This window comes from Phodopus roborovskii, unplaced genomic scaffold (assembly GCF_943737965.1).
Source record: "Phodopus roborovskii unplaced genomic scaffold, PHOROB, whole genome shotgun sequence".
Lineage (NCBI taxonomy): Eukaryota > Metazoa > Chordata > Mammalia > Rodentia > Cricetidae > Phodopus > Phodopus roborovskii.
The window spans coordinates 54,964,344-54,985,245 of record NW_026126480.1 but is presented as its reverse complement, the minus strand read 5'-3'; the positions used below and the strand labels follow the sequence as shown (position 1 = coordinate 54,985,245).

The 20,902-nt window shown below is 47.0% G+C and overlaps 2 protein-coding genes across 2 annotated transcripts; one reads left to right on the top strand and one right to left on the bottom strand.

Moving 5' to 3' along the window:
• Window positions 1–1,879: 1,879 nt before the first annotated feature.
• Window positions 1,880–15,333, top strand: LOC127228758 (solute carrier family 22 member 20). The gene is made up of 10 exons (XM_051193775.1): window positions 1,880–2,279; window positions 2,359–2,462; window positions 3,132–3,286; window positions 5,229–5,397; window positions 6,167–6,290; window positions 7,587–7,702; window positions 12,755–12,969; window positions 14,009–14,117; window positions 14,216–14,422; window positions 14,939–15,333. Exons 1-10 carry the CDS (start codon window positions 1,899–1,901, stop codon window positions 15,033–15,035), a joined length of 1,677 nt encoding a protein of 558 aa, XP_051049732.1. The 5' UTR covers window positions 1,880–1,898; the 3' UTR covers window positions 15,036–15,333.
• Window positions 15,334–19,981: 4,648 nt separating this feature from the next.
• LOC127228727 (60S ribosomal protein L17) lies at window positions 19,982–20,620 on the bottom strand. Its single transcript, XM_051193712.1, has one exon. The coding sequence runs from the start codon at window positions 20,584–20,586 to the stop codon at window positions 20,032–20,034; it is 555 nt and encodes a 184-aa protein (XP_051049669.1). The 5' UTR covers window positions 20,587–20,620; the 3' UTR covers window positions 19,982–20,031.
• Window positions 20,621–20,902: the final 282 nt, after the last annotated feature.

Here is a 20,902-nt window from a genome sequence, read left to right as displayed (position 1 = left end):
ATAGATAGGGAGGCTATATGAGACCCTGTTAAGAAGAGAAGAGGAAGAAAGGAGAGAATAGGAGAGGAGATCTGAGGACAGGAAGGGGAGGGGAGGAGAGGGGAGGGGAGGAGAGGACAGGAGGGGAGGGAAGGGGAGGAGAGGAGGGAAGAGGAGAGGAGAACATGGACTGAAGTAAATAAATAAATAAATTGAAGTACCAGGAATTGAGGGGTGCCCACAAGGCTACCAAGCATAAATGGAACACAGACTCTCACTTTTTATCTTTTTAAGATTTATTCATTTTCTTGTGTATAAAGTGCTCTGTCTACATGTTAGAAGAGGGCACCAGATCTCATTGTAGATGGTTGTGAGGCACATGTGGCTGCTGAGAATTGAACACAAGTCCTCTGGAAGAGCTGCCAGTTCTCTTAACCTCTGAGCCATCTCTTCAGCCACAGAGACATTTCTGATAATGAAAGAGACAGTGTCCTGAGTTTGCCAGTCACCTGCTCACTGGAGCCCCCAGGAGCAGACTCTAATGGCCTCTTCTCCAACAGGGGACTGCTTTGTGAGGAAGGTCCCGAAGGGAGGGGTGGATGGTGGATTCTTCCCAACCCTCTGGCGGTCTCTAGAGTGAGTGGGGATAATCTGAGTGCACACTAATCCCAAACTGAGGCTGTGCCTAAAAGCTGCTTCTTGGTTGCCCTATTTGGATTAGTTTGGTTTGGTTTTGTTGTGTTGTGTTTGATTTGTTTTTTATTTAAAACACATTTGTTGTGCCAAAATTCTGCAACCCAAAATCACCAAGAGATCCATTCTGATGCAAAAGCAAAGAGTCTTTTATTGTTTAACAAGTTATTTGTCTTAACTCAAATGCCCAACACAGTCCAACACAGAGGTTGGCATGAGAAGGAGGGGGAAATGGAGGTACTGGGAAGCAGGGAATTTATTGCATAAGCAAGGGAGCTATCTAGGGGTACACAACAGTCTCAGGACTGGAGTGCTTGCAGGCTTGGGCATCCTGAGCTATGCTGCTTGGTCACCCGGTTGCTATGGCCTATAGGCCCTGCCAGGGCGGTTGCTGTGCTCTGCACATCACTGTTTCATCACTTTTACCATAAAGCACCTTAAAGAATGTCCAGAGGCTGCCAGCTAACTTCTGATTGTCCCTTGCCACATGGGGGTTGGAGGGTGGAGGGGAGGTGAGAGGTGGAGGGGGGATCTGACCTGGGGATCTGACCTTCTAGTGACTTGGGAAGGTCCAGCAAGGGCAGACGTGTAATGAGGCAGAGGCCTACATCTTGGTAGGTCACTTCTGCAGCCTGTGATGGCTGCTAAAACAGGGCCTGGCTGAGGGTTTGATCCTTTCAATATTAAAATTCAAGAGCCAGATGCACACCCTTTAATCCTAGTACTTGGGATCAGAGGCAGGCAGATCTCTAAGTTCCAGGCCAGCCTGGTCAACAGATGGAATTCTAGGACAACCAGGGCTATATGGAGAAACCCCATCTCAAAAAAAAAAAAAAAAAAAAAAAAAAAAAAGTAACAAACATACAAACAAACAGAAAAACAAGTGCATGACCCCATGGCCATCTTTTAAAAGTGGATTCTGAGTTTAAAAGCAAGGCTTTATGCTTGTAAGATAAGCAAGCAGTCCACTGACTCAGCCATCTCCCCAGTGCCCAGCCCTTGGCTTTCCTAACACAAGATGGAGAGAATTGTAGAAAGGGCCTGGAGGAGGGTCACCCTGCAGATGTGTGGACACTTAGGCCTCCTGTGTGGGGTAACTGGATCCCTCTGAGCTGCAGTGTAGAGGGCCTGTGTGGTCCTAACCCCTGACCTGATCCTCTAGCTCCCAGTCTCCTCCCCTACTTTTTTACATAAGGTCTGGGCACACAGGACCGTGGGTAGGGCCTATGGCCATGGCCTTCACAGACCTGCTAGATGCCCTGGGGGGTGTGGGTCGCTTCCAGTTTGTCTATACAGCTTTGCTGCTGCTGCCCTGTGGATTGCTGGCATGCCACACCTTCCTGCAGAACTTCACAGCTGCTGCACCCCCTCACCACTGCCGGCACCCTACCAACTACACAGGGGCTAGCACCAATGACTCAGGGGCCTGGCTGAGGGCCACCATTCCCCTGAACCAGCATGGGGTCCCCGAGGCATGCCAGCGTTACACAGAGCCTCAGTGGGCGCTTCTGAAATCCAACACCTCCCCCCATGGAGTGGCCACAGAGGACTGCAAGGATGGCTGGGTCTACGACAGAAGCATTTTCCCTTCTACCATCGTGATGGAGGTCAGAGGTGGGTGGGGGCTGGGGGCTAGGGGAGGCTGCTGCCTAAGGACAAGGCTTTTCATTCCTCTCTCCCTAATAGTGGGACCTGGTGTGTGAGGCCCGTACCCTCCGGGACCTGGCTCAGTCCATCTACATGTCTGGGGTGCTGGTAGGCGCTGCATTGTTTGGTAGCCTTGCGGACAGGTAAGTGTTTGGGGGAAAGCCTGAATCTACATTCCTTCTTTTCTTTTCCTCATTCCTGTCTTCCCTTTTCTTTTCCTGTGTATGTGTCTGTATGTGTATAAATGTAATGGGTTTGTGTATGTATCTCTGAGCATTTTTCTTTCCTTTTTTTTTTTTTTTTTTTTTTTTTTTTTTTTTTTTCAAGACAGGGTTTGTCTGTGTAGCCCTAGAACGCAATCTGTAGGCCAGGCTGGCCTTAAAATCACAGACATCGTCCTGTCTCTGCCTGCCAAGCGCTGGGATTAAAGGTGCACACTACCACAGCCCAGTGCATGTTTTTCTTTAATTTTTGGAATTTCTGATCTTTCTGCCTCCACTTCCCGATGATGGGATACAGGCATGAACCTCAGAGTGTTTTCAAAATCTCTACCTTTCCCCAGCCTGGACTAAATCTCAGTCTCTGATATTCTTCCCCTCATGCCCCTCTCTTCCTGACCAGCCTTGGCTGCCGGTAGTGGAGGCCCAGCAGTTGCATGTGCTATTTAGCGGGGTGGCTTTTACTGGACATCTCATCGTCCCCTTGATTGCGTTGGTGTCTTCACCAAGGCTGAAGTGTCAGACACAGGTTTTGTTTCCTTGGGGCTATCTAGCCACCTTGGGATTCCATAACTGCTCACTCTTTGGGTTCAGGTTGGGCCGCAAAGCCCCACTGGTCTGGTCTTACCTACAGCTGGCAGTTTCGGGGGCTGCCACAGCATACGTCAGCTCCTTCAGCGCCTACTGTGTGTTCCGGTTCTTGATGGGCATGACCTTCTCTGGCATCATCCTCAACTCCCTCTCCCTGGGTGAGTGCAGTTCAGGTGGGACCCACAGGGGCTAGGGTCATGAGAAGGGGAATCACAGACATTGTAGGACATCTTTTTAAATTTTGTGTGTGTGTGTGTGTGTGTGTGTGTGTGTGTGTGGTAATTCTCATCTAGAAACCTCCACTCAGAACCTCTTACCCTGTCATCTGCATTTGGAAGACCTGGGTTCACAGATTGGGACCCTGATAGCAGTGATAGAGAACCCTTGTGGCCTTTCTTGGGTCTGAGTTTCAGTTTACTAATCTGCAAGGGTCAGGTCGATTTCCTTTGAGAGTTACTCAACAATAGCCACCATTTGTCTACAATGTGCCAGGCTTAGGTGGGGTCACATAGGTGACTGGGACAAATGAGCATGAGATAGAATGATCTCCAAGGGAGTCAGGTGTGTGTGATGGCTCACAACTGTAATCCCAACACTTGGGAAGTGCAAGCAGGAAGATCAGGAGTTCAAGGTCATCCTCAGTTACATGGCAAGTTTGAGTCTTGCCTAAACCACATGAGTGTGTAAATAAGCAGAAGGGTGATGGTGGTGAAGTTCATACAATCAAGTGGTTCCAATCTAAACATCCAAACTCCAACACTTTAGTGCAGGGCACCATGGTGCATGAATATAGCCCCAGCTCTCAGGAGGTAGAGGCAGGAGACTCACATTTGAGGCCAGCCTGGTTCCAAAGGGAGTTTTGGGCTAGCCATAAACTACAGAGGGGTGAGACCTTGTCTATAATGAAGAAATAGCAGGGCAATGGTGACACACGCCTTTATTCCCAGCACTCAAGAGGCAGAGACAAGCATGTATCTTTGAGTTCCATGCCAGCCAGGTCTAAGGAGCAAGTTCCAGGATTGCCAGGGATACACAAGGAAACCCTGTCTCAAAGAAATAAGGTGGTTCCAAGGACTCCAGAGAGTCATGAGACTGTATGGCTTTAGGGAAAATTAAATCACTAAGATGCTAAAGCTGGTCATTTCTTAGTTTATGGTAGAGATCTGAATTCTTCGGTGTGAAGTGAATAGGAGTGTCATCCTTCAGTAATAAGTGATAAAGGAAAGCCTGTATGTGGCCCTGGTAGAAGGCATTATGAAGCAATAGACAGTCCAGTCTGGACATGGGGCTGCCACCTGTATGCTTCTATCTCTCTCTATTTATTTAAATAATTTTTCAAGACAGGGTTTTCCTGTGTAGCCTTGGCTGTCCTGGAACTCACTCTGTAGACCAGGCTGGCCTCAAACTCATAAAGATCTGCCTGTCTCAGCCCCTGAGTGCTGAGATTAACACCACTCACCTATGTATTTGCTTTAAGTCATGTAGTTTGCCTCTAAAGACAGCATCAGGCTCAGAAAGTGCCACCACCTTCTGCTCTCCTTAGATCGTTGTGCTTTCAAATTCAGGGTGGGAGACAGCTCCTGTGCCTACAGAACCAGAGTCCCTTTTCTGCATCTTTCTGTCCCAACATTTGGATATTAGTAGTTGCTAACCAAATATCAGGACCTCAGTAATCCAGTTCCACCCACCGCTTCTAGAAGGGCAGGTGTCCAGCCATGGCTCAAAGCATATGTCTGAAGTTCATCAGCCTTTCTCATTCTAGAATGACCTCTATATCACACAAATGTTTGCACACTCCAGTTCACATGCACACACACACACACACACACACACAGAGAGAGAGAGAGAGAGAGAGAGAGAGAGAGAGAGAGAGAGAGAGAGAGAGAGAAGCCCCATATTCTGTCTCAGGACTTTCAACCTTACAATGAAACCATTGTAGAGTCTGATGTCCTATAATGACCTGCCATAGGACCACATAAGATTATTGTCTAGGTAAATCTTGGTGGAGGTTTAAGTTGCCAAGGTCATGAGGAAGGGACAGGTGAACTCAACAGCTGTGTGGTGGATGAGTCACTCAAGCTGGCTTCCTTCCCTCCACAGTTGTAGAGTGGATGCCAACCAGGGGCCGGACAGTGGCGGGCATCTTGCTGGGCTTCTCCTTCACGCTGGGCCAGCTCATCCTGGCTGGTGTGGCACACCTGATCCGCCCCTGGAGGTGGCTGCAGTTTGCTGTCTCTGCTCCTTTCCTGGTCTTTTTCCTCTATTCTTGGTATGTCCAGCAGAGGGGGTTTGGGTGGGGCAAGCATCTGTGTGGCTGAGCTCTGACATGGATTCTTGATAGGCCAGAGTGTGTAGTGTATTCCCTGTGCTGAACACAGAGAACAGAAGGTATTATGAGGGTTACAGGGGCCCCGGTACTCATGAATAGCTTTAGGGAACCTTTGGCAAAACTCCCTCCCTGGCACAGAGCTCTGGAACACAATGATTTTGCCTGTGTCAATTCCACTGTACTTCACAACAACCCCATGCTGTTTGGTGAGAGGGAGCTGAAGTACAGCCCAGAGAAGGACCATGATATTTTCAATGTCACACAGCTAGAGCAGGAACCAGACTCAACACCAAGTGTGTCTTAGTTTTGAAGGACTCTTCAGTGATTCTATGTATGATAGGCTTAAAAAAAAAAAGGAAAATACATGAGCAAAATAGCTGAACAGGTAAAGGCACTTGCCTTCACATTCTGGGACCCACCCACATAGTGGAATTAAAAAACAATGAATGAGGTGATTGTGTTGGGTGTTGTGGTGCATACCTGTCTTTCCCATACTATGGAGGCAGAGTCTGAAAGACCAGGAGTTTGAGGCTAGCCTGGGCTATCTAGTGAGAATTTGTCTCAACAACAATACAAACAACAACAAAGGGATATTGGTGGCATGTCCCAGCTGTGAAGCAGGAGACCATGTCACCTGCTCTTAGGGTCTGGTAGAAGGCAATGAAAATGTGTTGGGGTTGCTGGTGGGGATGACCCTTCTGTGTCCCAGGTGGCTTCCAGAGTCATCCCGATGGCTCCTTCTTCATGGCAAGTCCCAGCAAGCTGTGCGGAACCTCCGGAAGGTGGCTATGATGAATGGCAAGAAGGAGGAAGGGGAAAGGCTGACTAGAGAGGTAAGCAGATGTGTGAGTGGAAAGCTGGGGTAGGTTTTTGTGGTATTAACAGATTCTGGTTATGCTGGAACTTGTCAGCTGGTCAGGACTTAGCTGCCTGCCATCCCAGTGCGGAGACTGGCGATGACACTCAGGGCAGGTACAGTATGGGAGTATGGGAGCTGGGGTGTGCCTTAGTGGATAAAGTATTTATTATACGAGCATGAGAACCCCAGTTGAATCCCTAGCATGCTGTGTGTGGAGGGGGAAAAGGTGTTCCCCCTGCAGGGTACAGAGTGGTGGACACCAGGGACTCATTTGCCACCCAGCCTAGCTGTAATGCTAAGTTCCAGGTTCAGTGACAAAACCTTGAACTTCAAAAACAATTTTTGGAGAAATACACACATAGCCAGGCCTGGTGGCACTTACCTTTAGTCCCAGCAATTGGGAGGCAGAGGCAGGCAGATCCCTGAGTTTGAGGCCAGCCTGGTGTACAGAGAGAGTTCCAGGACAGCCAGGGATACACAGAGAAACCCTGTCATTGGGGACAGAATAAGGAAAAGGAAAGAAGCATGCACACAAAACACACATGTGATTGATTATCAACATTTGCCTCCCACATGTGAGGGCACACATATGAACACACTCATACACCATACACATGAGGAGGAGAAGGAAAGAGGGAGAAGAAAAAGAAAACCAGATGGGCCAGTGAGAGGGCTCAGTGAGTTGAGCCCTAGCTGCCATGCCTGATGAGCCGAGTTCAGTCCTCAGGACCCACACGAAGGAAGAGGAGAACTGACTCTAAAAGTTGTGCTCTGACCTCTGCACACATGCAGTAGCACCTATGTGCTCACACACAAAATAAATAAGTGTAACAAAAAACTGTAGAACCCAGAAGGAAACAGAAGTTGAGGTTTGGCCAGGCCTGGTAGTTTGCCTGTGAGCACATGGCAGGGTTGTACTGGAGTCGGAAGCTAGGCCTTGCACATGCTAACCTAGTGCTCTAACAGCTAACTCCAGCCAGCTGCTTTTAACCACTATTTGACACTAGTGTGAAGTTACCAGGAGTTAGGTGAGTGTATCTCTGATGCCACAGAACCTCAGGATTTCTGGGGTACCTGTTGCAACCCTCCTATCTCAAAATCATGCAAGCAGTCTCTAAGGGCCACCGGTTCCTTTCTGAAGAAGAGGATAAGACAAGATACCATCCCAAGAAACACCACTGAAGCTCTGTTTTCTACTGAGAAGACAGTCCTCAGGCAGGAAATGGGTGCCTTAACTCTCAACCACCCTGATGAGACTTTCCTCATGCAGGTGGTGAGCTCCTACATCCAGTGTGAGTTTGCAAGTGTCCGCACCTCCAACTCCATCTTGGACCTCTTCCGAACCCCGGCCATCAGAAAGGTCACATGCTGCCTCATGTTTGTCTGGTAGGTGATGGGCTCATGCCCAACACATTGTCCTGAGATGGGGACATGCTTTCTACTCTCATTGGCAAACTTTGTCTTGACACAGTCCAAATATTGAGCAGGTGAGTGTGTGAATTCAATCTCATGACACACCCTTTCACCACCTGGTCCTTAGGGCTGGGGAGATGGCCCAGTGACTAAGAGCACTTGCTCTGTAAGTATGAGAATCATAGTTCAAATCTCCAGTACCTGAGTAAAAAGTTGAACATGTCCTGGTGTGCCCGTAACATTGAGTACAAGTAGATCCTGAGGACTTGCTGAGCGGTCAGCCTGGCCAAACTGATCTTCAGGTTCAGGTTTGCGGGAATAAGCATCAGATGATAGAGGAGTGTGCCCCATGTCCTCTGATCGTTTTAGTGTAAACATGGGGAGCACACTGGAACAGACAGGTGAATATATAAGCATAAGACACACACACAACAAAAAAGGTCACCCCCAGTGGCTGGAGAAATGGCCCAGTAGTTTAGAGTACTTGCTGCTCTTGCAGAGGACTGTGGTTCAATTGCCAGCACCTACATGGTGGCTCAAAACCACCTGTAAATCCAATCCCAGGGAATCTCCTGCCAAGGAGCCTCTGTGTCGGTTATTTGGGAACTGGGAGGCAGGAAAGAAAAATCCGCCAACACCTGCCAGTAGACACATGCATGTGGTATACATGCATACAAGCCAACAAAACAATCATACATAAAATTATCTTTTTAATTAAGGCTACAGCTGGGTGGTGGTGACATACACCTTTAATCCCAGCACTCAGGAAGCAAAGGCAGGTGGATTTCTGTGAGTGCAAGGCCAGCCTTATCTACAAAGAGAGTTGCAGGACAGCTACACAGAGAAACCCTATCTCAAAAAACAAAAGAAAAAAATGAAGATTACATCCAGCACCTGGTACTCTGTGGATGCATTGACATAGATGAGACATTATGTAATCTAGAGTGTCCCCATGTGAGCAGAATTTTACTTGCACATGTGCACATAAACTCACACAGATGTACACATACATACACAAATTTAATAAAAGTAAGCAAAACTTTTAAAACTTGATAAAATAGCAAATAAAAATAAATAATTTAACAAATAAATTTATAATTAATTAATAGTGCAGAGGCAGGTGGATCTTTGTGAGTATGAGACCAGCCTCGTCTACAAGAGCTAGTTCCAGGACAGGCTCCAGAGCTACACAAGGAAACCCTGTCTTGAAAAGAAAATTAATAGTTTATAATTTAACAAATAAATAAAAAAGGGGGGCTCAAATGTAGCCCAGTCCTAGAGCACTTGGCCAGCATATACAAGGTGCTAGGGTCAATCCCTGAACAAAACAAGAAAAAAAAAAAAGAAAAATCAGCTGTCTCATTTACTACAAACTGCGGGTGGGGGGAGCAAGCAGAAAAAAGATGAACATCTTTGCCCTCTATCCTCTACATTTCCTGGACATTAAATATTTGAGGCTGACATTTTTGAGGCAGAGAGGCAGGCAGTGATTTAGTTCCTATTGCAGTATGGTCCTTGTGAGTTTCAAAGCCAAGATACACAAAGGACTTTCAGTATTTGTGACCCCTGACCCCTGACATTCTGTTACCTGATTTGGGGATGTGTCCCCTAGGCTCTGGGAATGCAGAGGCGTCTCCCATTCTAGGTATGGAGAGAACTTGATGATCTGGCTCTGGACAGCAAGAGAGCATTGGTGGCCCCAAGACCTCACTGAGATAACAGCCCCCATACACACCCCTCCAGCTGAGTTTGCCCTCTGGTGTTCATCCATTTCCTCACCTTCCTCTTCCTGCTGGAAAGACACAAACCACCAACTGCAAACTCAGAGGTTGAAAGACCTCTTTTGGATCTTTCTAGAAAGAATTAGCAATGACCCATTTTTAAGAGCAGCAATCCACGGCTCAGGCACAGATGGTGCCTTGTGTCTTGCTGCAGGATTCTCTAATCATCCCGACACACTTGAAGCCTCCTGACTGTGTAATTTTGGTTTATATAGAAAATCGTGGCTATTTCAGGCGTCCCCTGAGGCCCTGGAGCCTCACCAGGCCACATCTGGGTCCAATTGTACCATTGCTGGAGTGTGGAGAGAGGTCCTCTAGGCTGTTCGGGTGGGGGCAGGGACTCCTAGAATCCCTAGAGGACTACAACGATGAAAAGGAAGTTGAGAACTCATCATCTTGCACAAATGTCTACAAATCCTGTTGTTTTCTGCCATGGCCAATTTACAAATTACAAAAGCAATGCATAGTTAATGTGTAAAAAAAAAAAAAGGCAAGACTTTGAGGAACTGAAGGCTGGAGTTTGAATCTCAGCACCACCATTTACTGTTTGATCCTGAACATGTTGACCTCTGGGTTCCTCAGTTTCCCCATCACTCATGTGGCTTTTACAATAACACCCATCACATAGTGCCATTGTGAAGATTAGAAGAGTGAATTACATAAAAGGGTTACCTGAGACGGAAGTGAATGTTCTCAGCTGGCTGTGGTGGTGCATGCCTTTGATCCCAGTGCTGCAATCACAGGCAAGCGGATCCCTGAGGTTTCAAGGTTAGTCTGGTCTACACAGCGAGTGCCTGCCAGGCAAGTCAGGGCTACATTGTAAGGCCCTATCTTTAAAACAAAAGCAACAAACAAACACACAGGGATTGCGCTCTCACTCTTGCCCTTGCCTGGAGATTGACCCCAGGGCCAACATGCACACACATATGCACATACACATGTGTCTAAAAAATAAGTCAGTCCTCTGTTCTGCTACATGCACACACATATGCACATACACATGTGTCTATAAAAATAAGTCAGTCCTCTGTTCTGCTACATGCACACACATATGCACATACACATGTGTCTATAAAAATAAGTCAGTCCTCTGTTCTGCTACATGCACACACATATGCACATACACATGTGTCTATAAAAATAAGTCAGTCCTCTGTTCTGCTACATGCACACACATATGCACATACACATGTGTCTATAAAAATAAGTCAGTCCTCTGTTCTGCTACTTGTTTTCTAATGAGTGAATAAAGGAAGGAATTTGAGAGCGTTGTCAGGTACAGGGATGTCAGACAGAAAGGAATCATGGGAAACATCTATCCAGTCTCCTCTCCCTGTGCTGGAATCTGGTTTGGCAAAACTGAAGCCATCTTAAATGTGACCCCCATTTGCAGCCACCCCTACGGTCCCCCAGCATGCACCCAAACTTAGTAGGGCAAACAAACTTGATTGGGTAGTCAGCCACACATTTAGGGCCAAGCACTAAACCAAGGACTGCTTCTTAACTGACATTTGATATGTATATGTTTTTCTAGAGACCGAGAAAGTACATCCCAATTGACCCTAATCCATCTTGGCATAGCTTAGCATAAAAAATCCTTCCTCCTGCCCCTGGGTACCAAGATATGCTTCCATCTGCAGGTCCAAAATAACCTGAAGCCTGCCAATCCTGACTAGTCTGCCTCTTGGCACCTTCTATTCTTGGTATCCAATTCTCATACACCAGGTCTTTCCAGAGCACTGCCTATACCAGCCCCACCTGGACGGTGCTACAGGTTGGCTATGGTCCAGTCTCTGGGAAGACCATTTCAAGAACAAAGCCATCCCTTATCTTCCCTGCTAACTGTGCCATCAACATGCCCTCAGGGCTATGGATATGAACCCAGTGGCCCTCTCCTGTTTGTTCCTTGTTTCTCAAAGGTCACAATGAAGCTGGGCATTAGTGGCACATGCCTTTAGTCCCAGCACTAGGGAGACAGAGGCAGGCGGATCTCTGTGAGTTCCAGGCCAACCTGGTCTACAGAGCTAGTTGCAGGACAAGCTCCAAAGCTACACAGAGAAACCCTGTCTTGAAATAACCAAAAAAAAAAAAAAAAAAAAAAAAAAAAAAGGCTAAGTCTCTGAATTTCTAGCTCCCTGCCTTTGACCTCTAGACCCAGGTTTAAGGGACTTGAGTGACTGGATCAGCTTCCCTCACCCCCTGCCCCACCCTACACCTATCTTCAAGTCACCTGGCAGAAGACCTTCATTACACAAGCAAAATCCTTTTAAAACATACAGAAATGTACATCACTCAGCTTGACAGATTTCCGTGTCTGATCCAGGAACAGGACACAACTAGATACTCAACTCTTGCCTATAATCCCAGAACTTGTGAGGTCAAGGCAGGAAGATTGCTGTGATATTTAAGCCAGCTTGGGCTATAAAGTGAGTTCCAGGCCATCTTGAGCTATGATGCAAGAAGACCCTGTCAGAGAGGGAATGGGGAGAGTTGAGGGTTCCATCAGTTTGGAGATCCTGTCTCAGAAAATAAGGAAGCAGTACTGAATGATGGTTCAACAGGTAAAAGCATCCCTGGAACCCAAAGTAGAAGGAAAGAACTGACTCCCCAGAGCTATCCCTTGACCTCCACATGTGTACAAATGCACAGACTAAAACAAAATTAATGAATAAAATGAATATAACATGGAGAGTTATTGAGTTATTGAGTAAGATACCTGGTGTCAACATCTGGCCTCTACATGCATGTGTACACACACATAAGTGCATTCATACTCAGGAATACACATGTACACATAGACCATACAGTTGCACAAGAAAATAAATAAATGTACGCTTTTGAGACAGGGTCTCACTATGTGGCCCATGCTAGCCTCAGTTTTCTGACCGTCCTCCTTAGTCTTCTGAGTGTTAGGACTGCAGGCACAGACTGGTATGAAATATGGTTCCTGTGTTCTTTAACTTCTGTCTTCTTGTGCTTTTACTCTTTAGCACTGTTTTAATTCCTTCACTGAAGTTGTACCGACAAAGAAAATCAAACATATCCCAGAGCTCAGAGCCTGAGCTCAGGAGTGTGGGTGGTGAGTTGTAGTGGGAAAGTGCTCCAAAGTCAGAGGCTTAGGGGACCAGAAGATGTGCTGGAGGTCAGGGGATTTGAACTCCCCAAGGGGAGAACCTCCAGACACATATCCTGTATCCCTTGCCTTGAGCATCAGAATGATGGGCCGTTCTGCTGTCTTTCCCAGGTTCTCCAACTCCGTGGCTTACTATGGCCTGGCCATGGATCTGCAGAAGTTTGGACTCAGTATCTACCTGGTACAGGCTCTGTTTGGAATCATCGACATCCCAGCCATGCTGGTCGCCACTACCACCATGATTTATGTTGGACGACGGGCCACAGTGGCCTCCTTCCTCATCCTAGCTGGGCTCATGGTCATTGCCAACATGTTTGTGCCTGAGGGTGAGTCATCATTGCTGCCCTGTGGTAGCCACACAGACACTAGCTCCAGAAGCAATGGGAGCCCCTCTGGAGCTTGACCAGCATCACACCTATTTTTCTTGCCCTTGGGAGGCTAAGGCAGAAGGATCATCAGTTCTAGACAGCCAGCCTGAACTACAAAATGAGACCCTGTCTCAAAATGAATAAAAAGGAAACCTAAGCCACCATACCAAAGAAGAATTTGTATAATTGATGCAGATCTGGTTTGGGTGTGGATAATTCAGGGACTTTGCCCACACGATCTCAGGGTGCACTCTAGCTAACACCAATCTAAAGCTGGTACCACAATTTCTTTGAGCACTCAGTGTGGGACATTTGAGTCAGGGTTTGTAATTTATACAAGCAGCAGGACAAACTTGTTAATGACATAATAGGAACTGCTTAGTGAGCACCAAACACTTTGCACTAGTGACTTAAGTCCATCTTATAACACCTTTGAATAACTATGCAAAGTTATTCTTTAATAACTTTAATAACTGGCAAATCAGAAAGGCTCTGAGATGGGAGGTCACTGTGGCTAAGTTACCTACCTGGGTCAGAGCTAGGGTTTAAACCGAAACCTGACTCCAATTTTGTCTTGTCTCCACTGCAGGGCCATGCTGACAGATGCAAATAAGTGAGGAAGTAGAAGTCAGATAGGGCAAATTTGGACTTCTGAATCCCACACAGGAATGGAGAGTGGATACCCTTTCACCCGTCTCTGGTTCTGTGACTCTCTCTCTCTCTTTCTGAGTCAGGGTCTTTCTATGTAGTACTGGCTGGCCTGAGACCTCTTTGCAGACCAGGCTGACCTCAGACAGAGATCTACCCATCTTTGCCTCCCAAGGACTGGGATTAAACACGTTTGCCATCAGCTCATGGGCTTTCTCTTGTACCTCCTCCTCTGCCCCAAGTTTTATCCTCTGGTCCTCTTCCCAATCCCCAGGTCTCCCAGCCTTCCATCATACCCTTATTCCAGCCTCTGTGCCCCACAGCTCCACCTCCCTCTTTGCCTCTTTAGACCTGCAGACCCTGCGGACAGTGCAGGCAGCACTGGGCAAAGGCTGCCTAGCCAGCTCCTTCATCTGTGTGTACCTGTTCACAGGAGAACTCTATCCCACAGAGATCAGGTGGGTGTGAGGAGTGGCACCCAGGCAGGCAGGGGTCCACAGAGTCTGACACTTTGGGGGCCCCGACCCAGATGCTGACAGCTCTGTACTTCCCACAGGCAGATGGGAATGGGTTTTGCCTCTGTCAACGCCCGCCTCGGAGGCTTGGCAGCACCCTTGGTCACCACACTCGGTGAAATCAGCCCTGTCCTTCCACCTGTGTCCTTTGGTGCCACTTCAGTCTTGGCTGGAATGGTTGTTGCCTGCTTTCTGACTGAGACCAGAAATGTGCCACTGGTGGAAACCATTGCTGCAATGGAGAGAAGGTGAGTGTCCTTTGGCACTGTGGAGCGTGGGGCCAAATGACTAGAGATGCCTGGAAGTCAGAGGGATCTTCCATGGCTGTGCACTTCTGCCTCTCTCTATGATGGATTCCTCTCAACCAGACAGGTCCAACAATGAAGAAAAAGAGAAATGATAGAGACAGACCAGCAGACACAGGAAGGGAGGTTGTAGGGGCTCAGGAGGCAACACAATGGTAAAGTGCTTTCCAGAATGACGTAAACCAGGTATAGTCACACACACCATTAATTACAGAGTTCAGAACCGCAGAAACAGGCAGATCTCTCTGGGTTCAAGGCCAGCCTGGTCTACATAGTGAATTACAAGTCAACCACAGATACCTAATTAGACCCTGTTTCAAACAAACAAAACAAAAATTGAAAAAATGGTTTGAACATTGGGATTTTTCTAAAAATGAAACCTGTTAAGAGTGGACAAGTAGGCAAATTGGAAATGACTAAATGGGAAAATGACAGAAGTTTATATTTGCCTTTGAGCAGAGTCAAAGAAGGCCTGTCCAAAAGAGACACAGAATTTAAGAGTGAAGAAATTTCTCTTCAGCAGCTTGGGGCTTCTCCCCTCAAAGAAACCATTTAAACTGCCAAGAGCCTGTGCAGGGAATGAGAATGACTGTCCAAGTTCTCCCTAGAGGACCCTGGTGCAGAACTCCACACAAAGCCAAAGGACATCATGGACTTTCCTGCAGAACCACACCCAAGCCCAAACAAAAAGAGGAAGCAACCTGCAGGGACCAAAGGAAAACCTGCTGTCTGCTGCAATAAAAGTGCCAACCTTCAGGTCCACCAGAAATGCTGGGTCTTTTCAGGGTCACAGTAACATCGGCATGCTATGGTTTCCCTGGTCAATTTTCTGAAGCCCCTCCTCCCCCCCAAAATTCCAGAACTCTCTGTGCTTCACTTTTTAGAAAGCATGACTGTTCCTTCAGACCCTATAGAAGAAAGCTCATTTTTCCTGGGAGTGGGGTGGAGGGATGGTCTCCACAGCGTGGGTTTTCATGCCTACAGTGGGCCTTTCAGTTGGTGAAATAGCTGATGAGAAGTGCGGCAAGAGTTACAAATGCATGGACATCTGCCTGTTGTTTGCATTCCCAGCAATAGCACTTTGCAGAAGGGGGACCTGACACAGGTTCCCAGAAGTCTTAAACGAGGCTTGGAATGTCCCTGCCATTCACAGCTTCTCTCTGACCTCAGGTCTGCACACAGTCCAGACTTTGGACATATTCCCATATCCTTAATGTGAAATTTGCTATGTAGATCAGGCTGGCCTTGTACTCGCAGAGCTCTGCATGCCTCTGCCTCCCAAATGCTGAGGTTAAAGGTATGTGCCATCTCACCTGGCCATATTTAAATTTTTATTGTATTTTTAAAGATTCTGTAGCTCTGAAAATATAGCAGCCATCCAGACATGGAGAACATGAATTCAGGAGACCGTCCTGCCTAAAGCAGTCTCAAGAAATCTAACCCATGATTGCATAGCAAATCTTCCCAGGGTTTGGTAGATTAGACCAGCAAAGATGATTCGCTTCAATGACACTCAAAATTAGGATGTCCATGTAAGATTTGTCTTTCAAACGCTTAGTTGTTTTTTTTTGCAAGACATTTTTTATAATATCATGTGAATATAAAAGTTAAGCAGACGTCCCACCACGCAGAGAACAGTTGTTTGGGCAGAAAGGCTGCTGCAGGGTTACACTGATGGAGCAGTAAAGTGCTTCCTTAGGGAGTAAGGATGCTTCGCTTCGGAAGCTTGCAGGCTTGACCCACGTCCACCTTAAAGTCCTTCCGCTGTGGTAGTCTGACAGGATGGCATTGATGGAGGTCCAGGAGATCTTTGGGAGTGTAGGCCAATGCTCGCAATGGGCCAGTGCCAGTGCCAGAAGTTCAACATCATTAAGACCATGGCCACACATACAGTCTCAAGTTCTCCTGCCAATGGGTATCAGCACAGAGGCTAGAGAAGTCATGTTTCGGCAGTTTAGACAATCTCAATGTCATTTAATTGGGGGGGGGGTAGCTTTGCCCTATCAGGGCTCACAGCTTGGGGCTGACTCACTAGCATATCAACACCACCTTGGGGTTAGTTCATTAGCTTATCAAGGCCTGTCCTGGGTTAGGCTCCTAACTGAGCCTGTCAGGGGCTTGCTTCTGAGGCCTAGCTCTTATCAGAGCTGCCTGATGGCAAACTCAGTCATCTTATTCCAAATCACATAAAATGGCTTTTTTGTTTGTTTTTCGAGATAGGGTTTCACAGGGAAACCCTGGCTGTCATGGAACTCACTCTGTAGATCAGACTAGCCTAGAACTCAGAGATCCACCTGCCTCTGCCTCCTGAGCACTGGCTGGAATTAAAGGCATAAACTACTACTGCCTGGCATCAAATGGCTTTTGAGTTGCACCAAATGATTTTTAAGTTATAGTCCTTATAAATGTGAACCAGCTTGCCTGGTTCAGTACAAACATTATTCTGAATTGTTTGACATGCTCTTATTATTGTTCTTTTGTTACACTCACAGTGGAACTTAGACATTATTTTGTTTTGATGGAGGAGGCTCAGGTGTTCGTGTAGCTTTATCTTTGACTCATTGGTTCATTTAGTTTTTGTGGGTATTCTGAGGTCTGCCAACGGCCCTTACCCTCAATTTCATACTTGCCTGGTGAGCTAGGATACTGATATACCTGGGCCAGTGACCTGTTCTGTGAGTTCAGGGAGTGCAATCATATTGTGCCTAGGCTGGAGAGACTCTCCATTGGCTAGAGGACCCTAAGTCAACGCCCCTAACAATCGGCTTCCTCGGTCAATGTGCATCTTCTGAGAGTATGGCAGGAGCCAGGCAGGCATCAGGACAGAACAGGGAGTGTTCTGATGGAAAGTACCAGTCCAAACGTGAGCTGTGTTCAGTCCCAGCAGGGATGAGGGTAAGAAAGAAGAGGCCCCAGAGGCCAGGTGAGATGATGACCAGGTGGGAAGTGTTGCCGAGATGACACAAGGAAAGAGGTGGTGGAGTTAGCTCTAGGAGCCATGAACATTCCAGCAGGGTGTGGGGAAGAACATCCATGTGGCAGATGCTCTCCTGGATCAAGTTGAGAGGAAGAATTGGAGAGAAGGGGTTGTGAGACGTCACAGTGACCTCAATAGGGAGTGAGGGTGTAGGGCTGGGGAAGTGGCTCAGCAGTAGAGTGAAGACTACTGGGAGAGGCACCTAGCTGAGTAGGTGCTTGACCTCAACTGCTGCTCCACTCCCCTGCGTTCCTACTCCTCCCTACTCAGGACTCAGATCCACCTCAGGGCCTCAGACGTGGCTTCCCTCCCTCCCTCCCTCCCTCCCTCCCTCCCTCCCTCCCTCCCTCCCTTTCCTTTCCTCTTTCCCTCATTTCCCTTCCTTTCCTTCCTTCCTTGTTTTGGTTTTGACCTTTTGGGGGTTGCCTTAAGAAACACTACTTTTTGTGGGGAGTTGGTGATGAACACATTCAGTCCCAGCACTCAGGAGGTAGAGGCAGGCAGATCTCTATGAGTTCAAGACTAGCCTGGTCTATAAGAGCTAGTTCCAGGACAGGCTCCAAAGCAATACAGAGAACCCCTGGCTCAGAAAAAAAAAGCAAAGGAAAAGGAAAGAAAGACTACTTTTGCCAGGCAGTGGTTTGTAGGCCGTTAATTCCAGCACCCAAGAGGCAGAGACAGGCAAGTTCTATGAGTTTGAGTCCAGCTTAATCTATAGACCTAGTTCTAGAACAGCCAAAGCTACCAAGGAACCCTATCTCCAAAAACAAAACAAAACAAAAACAACAACACTACTTTCACCAGGCATGGTGGTGCACAACTTTAATCCCAGCACTCAGGAGGCAGAGGCAGGATCTCTGAGTTCAAGACCAGCCTAGTCTATAGAGTGAGTTCCAGGACAGTCAGGGCTATACAGAGAAACCCTGTCTCAAAACAAAACATTACTTTGGGAGCTACAAAGATGGTTCAATATTTATTTGTTTATTTATTTATTATTTGTTGTTTTGTTTTTGAAACAGGGTTTCTCTGTAGCTTTGGAGGCTGTTCTGGAACTCCCTCAGTAGACCAGACTGGCCTCGAACTCACAGAGATCCACCTGCCTCTGCCTCCTGAGTGCTTGGATTAAAGGTGTATGCCACCACCACCTGCTGGTTCAACATTTTAAGAGACTTGCTGCTCTTGTAAGGACCCAGGTTCAATTCCCAGCATCCATATGATGGCTGACAAGTGTCTGTAACTCCAGTTCTAGTGGTATAAATATCCTCTTCTGGCCTCCTCAGCATCATGAATGAAAGCAGTACACAGACATACATGAAGGCAAAACACTAATATGCATAAAATAATTAAAAAATGAGTCAAAAGAAACATGACTTTGCTTTATTCATTTATCCATTAATTTTTGAGACAGGGTCTCCTGTAGCCCCGGCTGATTTTGAACTCCTTATGTAGCTAAGGATAACTTCTGGTCCTCCTTCCTGCCTTTATATCCAAGTGCTAGGGTAACGAATGTGCCAACAGCCCCACTCATCAGATGCTAGGGGTCAAACACAAGGCTTGCCAAGCGAGCACTCTATCAATTGAGCTACACCCCTAATCTCTATAAACAACTGTTAATTGGTTCAGAGTTCCTGGCCTCTCATTGTCAATAAAGTTGTAAGCCTCAGTTATCAGGTGTTTAACAGCCCTGAGACAGAACTCGGGCATTGTGAAGCTCTGCTGCCACCTGGTGGCCAATTTCTTGTGGCCCTGCCCAGTGCTTTGGCTACTATTGTGAAAAATCGATAAGACTTTGTTTTGTTTTTCTTAGAATGTGGCCCAGGTTGGCTGAAAACTCAATCCTCCTGCCTCAGCCTCTCAAATGTTGGGATTGCAAATATGAGCCACCATGGCCAGTTCAATAAGACTCTTAAAAAAGTTTATTTGCTTTTTTTGTTTTGGGACAGGGTTTCACTCCCTCTGTAGACCAAGCTGGCCTCAAACTCAGAGATCCACCTGCCTTTGCCACCCAAGTGCTGGGGATAAAGGTGTGCTCTTTATGGGTTTGTGAGTACTTGAGTGTATCTATGTGTATCACCTTTGTGCAGGAGCCTGTGGAGGTCAGGTGTCAGATCCCCTGAAACTGGAGTTAGAGGTAGTTGTGAGCCACCACATGAGTGCTGGAATCAAACCCAGGTCCTTTTCAAAAGCAGTAAGCACAACTGCTAAGCTATCTCTGCAGCTCCTGATTGGTGTTTTTGTTGTTGTTTTGAGACAGAGTCTCTCTGTATAGTCTGGGCTGGAACTTGCAGAGATCTCCCATCTGGGTCTCCAAGTGCTGGGATTATAGATGTGTCCTTCCTTTTTGTTTTGTTTTTCAAGACAAGGTTTCTCTGTGTAGTCCTTGCTTTCCTGGACTTGCTCTATAGACCATGCTGGCTTCAAACTCAGAGATCTTCTTGCCTCTGCTTCCTGAATGCTGGAACTAAAGGTGTGGCCACCACGCTGGGCTCACAGTTTTCTTAAAAGGTTGTCAGTGCTCCATTCCATTCTTTTTTTTTTTTTTTTTTCTTTCATCTGCATTTATTTTACGCTGAGTTTATTCCCGTGCCATAAGCTTTTGTTTCTTCAGTTTCTTCTGGGATATCTTCTTCTTCTGTGCAACCTCCTCTTCTAGCTTTGGAACAATCTGCTCCTTTTCCATGAGGATCATCTCGATGTGGCAGGGGGAGCTCATGTATGGGTTAATCCGGCCGTGTGCTCTGTAGGTTCGTAGGCGCATCTTAGGTGCTTTGTTCACCTGGATGTGTTCAATGACCAGAGAATCGACGTCTAGACCCTTAAGCTCAGCGTTACTCTCTGCATTTTTAAGCATGTGCAGCAAAAATTCAGCACTCTTTTTTGGCCACCGACCCTGTGTCCAGCCCCACTGTTTGGCCTGGGCACACCTGCCTACTCCACCATTGTACCACAGGAATGGCACACATTGCTTCTTCAAAGTGACATCTTTCAGGTATTTGGTGGCTTTTCGGATATGCATGCCCTTGATGGCCTGGACAGTTTCACGGGTGTTCTTAAAGTGAACCCGAAGATTCGATCCTCTTGACTTGCATGATTTCGTGGGGTTTTCTGGGTCGAGGGAGTAGCGAACCATCTGCACAGGTCACCTAAGGCCGCCTACAGGAAGAGGAAGTCACTCCATTCCATTCTTAATACATGGTGTCACAGGTCACTTGACTGAGCCAAACCAATATAGATTTTGGTTCCAAAAACTAGGAAATAAAATGGGCGATGGTGGCACATGCCTTTAATTCCAGCACTCGGAAGGCAGAGGCAGGCAGATCTTTGTGAGTTCAAGGCCAGTCTGGTCTACAGCGTGAGTTACTGCCAGAGCTGTTACACAGAGAAACCCTATCTCAAAAAAAAAAAAAAGTTAGGAAATATATCAGGGGGAGAATTCACTCATTTTA